This window comes from Alosa pseudoharengus, unplaced genomic scaffold (assembly GCF_046254945.1).
Source record: "Alosa pseudoharengus isolate Yale_2024_CS ecotype anadromous, Long Island Sound unplaced genomic scaffold, YU_APseudo_1.1 YU_APseudo_1.1_scf_5, whole genome shotgun sequence".
NCBI lineage: Eukaryota > Metazoa > Chordata > Actinopteri > Clupeiformes > Clupeidae > Alosa > Alosa pseudoharengus.
In genome coordinates, this window is record NW_027468837.1 from 8,306,962 (window position 1) to 8,312,972 (window position 6,011).

Here is a 6,011-nt window from a genome sequence, read left to right on the forward strand (position 1 = left end):
TTGCTTCCATCCGAACAGAATGGCATCTTCCCAATGACCCTACTTCTTCTTTTCCACACTGGTTTTCTGCGACACCTCAGATGCTGATGCAGTGCTGTCTGCGGATAGAGAATACAGACACAAACATGTGCATTACATTAAAATAAAAATGCAGAGGACAACAAAGGAGCAAGAATGAAAGTACAGGTTGATGTTTTCTCTCTCTCTCTCTCTCTCTCTCTCTCTCTCTCTCTCTCTTTCATCTCTCAAAGGGATGCAACAGAAACTGGGACACATTTTGATTCTCACAGAGTGCAACTCTTTTTTTTTTTTTTTTTAACAGAGGATTGCATTCAAATGTGTGAAAATATGTAGGTCAACACATTATCACATCAGAGCTTTGAAAATTTTTCCCAGATCAGTTTACTCCCTACTCACCAAAAGTGATACAAGAATTTACCTGGTTGCGTGTTTTGTGTTGACGTTGCCGTGGAGACAGAAGGGGCCACTTCTTCCTTTGACAGAGGAAGCTCTATACCCCCAGCAGCCTCTAATAGGCTCTCCCGTGAAAACTCTGCAAGAAAACAATCACCAGAAAAAAACGAGATCTTTCTGTGTTTTATGCAACAAATCACGGCTTTCTAGTTCAAAGAGAATTCATAGGGTAATGGAAAAAACTTGGGAACTAGATGAATTGTAAATCTGTAAACAATTGCCCCTGTTATATAGTTTTATTCCTTTTCACCTTGGATTGTCACAATCGACAGTGTGATTAAATATACATTTGTTTATCCGGTATTCCATTTTTCCTCAAGTTTTTCTTCAGCCCCAATATGTGTTTGGGAAATTATTTCTCAGATAAAGCTGATGATGGAATTTGCCAACACAATTTCTACAGTCTGATTGAATGCTTTCTGCATCTGCCATGGCACATAATCATGTTCAACTATCATGTGTTGACAAAGATTCTTTGTGGTTGAAACTAAGACAATCAAAGCGCTTTGAGTGGAGGCAAAGAATATGCTGGTTGTAACTACTGTCTTTTCTGTCCTGCTACAACAGGGGCCATTTCTGCCACAGCTCTCTCTATCTGTTACCAGGGCCAACTTGAATCAGCTGGCACACTCTTATCTGAGAGGCTGCCAAGGCATTGCTCCATTAGATGTGTTTTTCTTGATCCCTCTCTCTCTTTCTCTCTATTCTCCCCTCTCCTTTTTCTGCTGTGTCTTCCAGGGCTTCGCCTGCCATGACCTTGATTCTCTATCTTGTCTACTATACGTTTTCCTCATTACTCTCTCTAACACACACACACACACACACACACACAGACACACACACACTCTCTCTGTCTCTCTTGTCTCCATCATGTTCACTCTTTCCTCTCCTCCTTTCTATTCACCATTCCCCCCCCTTCTCAATGGGGAGGAAGGATGAGCAGTTCTTTCAAAGGAATGGACCATTCTGCAGTGCACCTACAGTACAAATGCATCCGGAGTATAATAGAGGTGAACACACACTCTTATTCTCATTTCAGTATTCCCTCTCTTTTCTTCCTACTCTTTCTTCTCTTCGTGTTCCCCTCATCCTCCTCCTTCTCTCCCTCTCCATCTTCCTCCTCCTTCTCCTCTCACTCATCCTACTCCACCTCTCCATCTCCCTCCTCCCTTTTCTCTCTCCTCTTCTCCCTTTTTCTTATCTCTCTCTCTTCCTCCTCCTTCTCCTCTCCCTGGTCTTCCTCATTCTTCTTCCCTCTCTCTCCACCTCTTCTCTCTCTCTCCTCTTTTTCCCCTCTTCTAGCTCCTCTTCTCTCTCTCTCTCTTCCTCCTCCTTCTCCTCTCCCTTGTCTTCCTCATTCTTCTCCCCTCTCTCTCCACCTCTTCTCTCTCTCTCCTCTTTTTCCCCTCTTCTAGCTCCTCTTCTCTCTCTCTCTCTTCCTCCTCCTTCTCCTCTCCCTTGTCTTCCTCATTCTTCTCCCCTCTCTCTCTCTCCACCTCCTCTCTCTCTCTCTCCTCTTTCTTTCCCTCTTCTAGCTCCTCTTCCTCTCTCTATCTATCTCTCTCTCTCTTCCTCCTCCTCTGGCTCCATCTCCTCACCCTCCATCTGGCAGCGCAGCTTCTCGAAGGCCTCGCTGGTGGCGTTGTCCCCGGTGCTCCAGGCCTCCTCGTCCTCGGGCAGCTCCTCTCCGGCGGGCGTGGCATCAGGGCTGGGCCGGTCCGACAGACAGCTCTCTGAGGAGCACTCGTCAGCCCCCTGCTGCTGCCGATACAGGTGGTGCTCCACCAGGAACTGAAGCTCTGCAAAATACACACACACACGCGCACACACACACATATAACTGTACACTGAAACAACTGTATGGTATTCACAAAGATTGGTATTCACAAAGATACATATAAAAGTGTGTGTGTGTGTGTGTGTGTGTGTGTGTTTGTGTGTGTGTGTGTGTTTTGCAGGGTTTATAGGAGTGTGTAATGCATGTGTCATGTTTTGCTCATTTATTATGTGTTTCATGCAAAGAATAGAGAGAATCCACTACACTAGAAAGATTAGGTTTCATGGTGCACCTCACTCTTCACAGAGATGGGGGTTACAACAGTATTAAATAATGGAGAGACATACACAAGGACATTTTCAAAAACATAACTGTATCAAAGATATAAAGAAATGTATTAACCTTTTTGCTAAAGTGTTGCTTTGAATAAAAAAAAATGGTTTGCAGAATAAAATAGTGATATTGGTAATGGACAGTTTTTCTTGTCTTGTTTCTAAGCATTTAGGTGCAACATAGATCAGTGTACTAAAATGAATCTATCATGTCTCCCTCTCAGATAAATGACATAGAATACTGCCTCTCACTGTCTCCACAGACTTTGCAGTGCTATCTCAAATTGTGCCAGATGAACAGACTACTCAAGGAGGTGGGAGGGAGGTAACCCTATAGAGCAGAGGGAGGAAGATGCATCCATTTTGAAATATCATGGCAATTTACTAAGTTCCACTGATCATGTGCAATCAAACCATTTTATGTAAGGGGACAACACATCTAAGTCCTTTTGGATTGCATCCAATATATGCTTTTTTTTTATCAGGCACTCATTCAGTTCAGTGGTGCACTAGATCACTATGGTCATCGTTCTTAGAGAACAGATGCATTTGAATGCTGGTACCAGCATAGCAATACAAAGCACCATCTTCGGTGGTGGTACTATGGAACCCAAAGATGGAGCTTGGCTAGACACAGCAAACTAGTTATTTACTAATGGAACGTAAACTGTCATGGCCCCATGAGCACAGCTTCACTGCTGTGTCATTGTAGACACAGATGATAGATGGCTTGTTTGTTCTTAGCTTGTTGTTTGTGTGCTGTTATGCATCAAACATCAGCAACACTGGGAGGCCTGGTGTAGAGCAAATCAACACAGCGTACCTCTACTGTCACCAGCAAGCGCTGATTAATATATCAGTTTGATGCTCTTATGCCGTGGGAAGCCGCAAGATGTGTTCATTAATAAACTCGGTGCTCTGAGCCACGAGGCAGGGAGCTTTACTGGAGTGCCTCACCTTTCATGGTAGGATTCCCTCGTGCCCCCTTCCTCCTCTGCCTGGGGGAATTCAACAAGGCTTGCTGTGAAAACATACAACCAACATTTCTACAACATTTCAGCATTTACAGAGTAAAGTAAACACATATGGCCATGCTTACATGTTACAATTACAAGATAAAAGTGACACATCTTGTAGTCAAATCACTGTGTGACTTCAATAAGGGGTGGTGACAACACTGGACAACAAAATGCAAAACATAGTTCTTAAAATGAAGAGTTTCAGCCTTCATTTTTGCTATGTCTGCCATTTCTTTCTCATTGTACTAGTATCAGAAACACTGTAAAAAGACAAAATGTATTGAATAAAAATGAAACTGTATTCATTCCTCCAAAGATGCAACTGTCATGGAAATGTAAGACCTACAGCATCTAAAGACAAATTTCATTAAACTACAATTTGTCACACCTGGACTTGTCAGCTTTTGTACTGTTTTCTTCACCAAATAGGCAATACAGAACTTTCTCTAAATGTGCCTGAGATCCATACTTGTGAATAGCAACAGAACAGACTTGGTATCTGTTATGAATAATGAATGATTGCTGATTGAAGAATTGTGCAAAGGCAATTCACACAGGTGTATCATAGATAGATAGGTGCAAAATAGATGTTTTGATTAGGACAGGGAAATCAAGTTTGGGGTCTTTGAATGACATCTGTGTTAACTGTTTTGCAAAAGGGTGTGAAAAATGTGTGAACTCAATGAAAATGTGTGAGCACATTTGCAAGAGATGACTTATGCTGTGCAAAGAAGGTCACCTAATGAAGACCAAGTGGATCCCAGTTTCTTTAAGCAGGTCAAAGCAATCGAGATAAACTGTAACACTGCTGTACAGAGCTCTTGTCAGAGCAGAGTCTGTGTATTGTTGTTGTCACCTGTTGTTGTTGTTTGAGCACCCAACCTCAGTGTGTAACTAACAGTAATCAGAGGTTCCAATTATGAGCAATCAAGTGTTTCTATCCAATCAGCTTACTACAGCTGAGACATGTAGGGGTGGCTGTCAATTATGGCAAAGCATCATTTCCCTTAACTCCCATGAAAAAACAAAATGGAATTTCCTGTAACTCCCATGAAAAACAAAATGGAAATCAACCTCAAAAGAGAGGATACTCAAGAATGTAAAAGGTTTATGGGTTATTATATGCCTGTACAGTATATGACATCCTGATGGCTTGTAAAGTTGGCTTGATGGCTTGTTGAGTTCATGAAGTCAACATCTGGCATTTAGACTCTGCGCAGGGCAGGTATAATGGGCTCTTAGTGGTAATGAGATTAGGATTATATGATTTTACCTTGTACAGCTGATTGGGAAGACGGTCTTCGTCAATCTCTGTAAAGAAAAAAAAACACACATGAACATAAATGGCAAGTACATTGGTTGGGTAAAATGCATGTCATTACATTTACCTTAAAACGGATTACATTTAAAAGGATGAGATATACCAGCATCAATTTCATGTGCTGATATCTAATACAGACACACACATGCACACACACACACATCTACGCCCTTTTACTCTTTTTACACACACACAGCCACAGCTACAGCACACACACACACACACACACACACACACACACACACACACACACACACACACACACACACACACACACGCACACACACGCACTTACTCATACACAAACACCCATTTCACAGGAACAGTCCTTAGAGAGTCCCCTATGCGCTCCTCTGAGTGCTGAGCTGTCGGGCAGCCGTAGGGTGCTGCTGCCAACTCCTCTCCTCTCACCACTGAGGTGACCTTGCAGCCACCCAGACTGTTTAATGCCCCATGCCCCCTCTAGACATCTGTCTCCGTCGGCAACAGCAACGGCAGCGGCAGTGGGAGCAGTACCTACAGAACCCGAGGAGCCACACACACACACACACACACACACACACACACACACACGTAGCCACACAACCCGAGGAGCGCTGCCCGGGGGCCGACCGACAGCCGTAACGGCTGCCCAACGAACCGGAATACTAATGGAACTGGACTAGGAAGTGCAATAGCAAATCAACTCTATAATCAATGTAAAATGGTAGGGAATGGAAACAGGACAACATACATACATACATACATGCTAAGAGTGCTGGAACAGCGAATGGCTAAAAGAGGGGATCGATTTATCAAGAGCACAGTTAACCCGCGGGGGTTGATAGTCCGGCCCCTGAACTCTTTGCCATCTCAGAGCCTTTCAACCTTTTTCTTTTTACCAGGACACCACCACCTTGTTGCCTGGCAACCTATCCCCCATACCCGTCCACCCCCAGACACCAAGTATGCCCAGTGTTAATGTGTGCGTTTGTGTAAGAGTTCTGCTCAACATTTAGCATGGTGGTGTGATACCTATCATGCCCCCCCCTCATCCCCACACCCTGTTCACAGCCACTGGTACAGTCAGTAGAGCAGACGGAAGCACC

The 6,011-nt window shown here is 43.7% G+C and overlaps 1 protein-coding gene across 1 annotated transcript in view; it reads right to left on the reverse strand.

Annotated features, from left to right (window-relative positions):
• LOC143103689 (protein phosphatase 1 regulatory subunit 1A-like) overlaps positions 1–6,011 on the reverse strand; it is a 20,656-nt gene continuing 14,645 nt past the window's right edge. The window contains exons 3-7 of the mRNA XM_076267474.1: positions 4,876–4,913; positions 3,541–3,604; positions 2,073–2,273; positions 440–553; positions 1–98 (exon numbers count right to left, since the gene is read on the reverse strand). Of these exons, the coding sequence (XP_076123589.1) occupies positions 40–98; positions 440–553; positions 2,073–2,273; positions 3,541–3,604; positions 4,876–4,913 (476 nt within the window). The 3' untranslated portion in view covers positions 1–39. The remainder of the gene's footprint in view (positions 99–439; positions 554–2,072; positions 2,274–3,540; positions 3,605–4,875; positions 4,914–6,011) is intronic.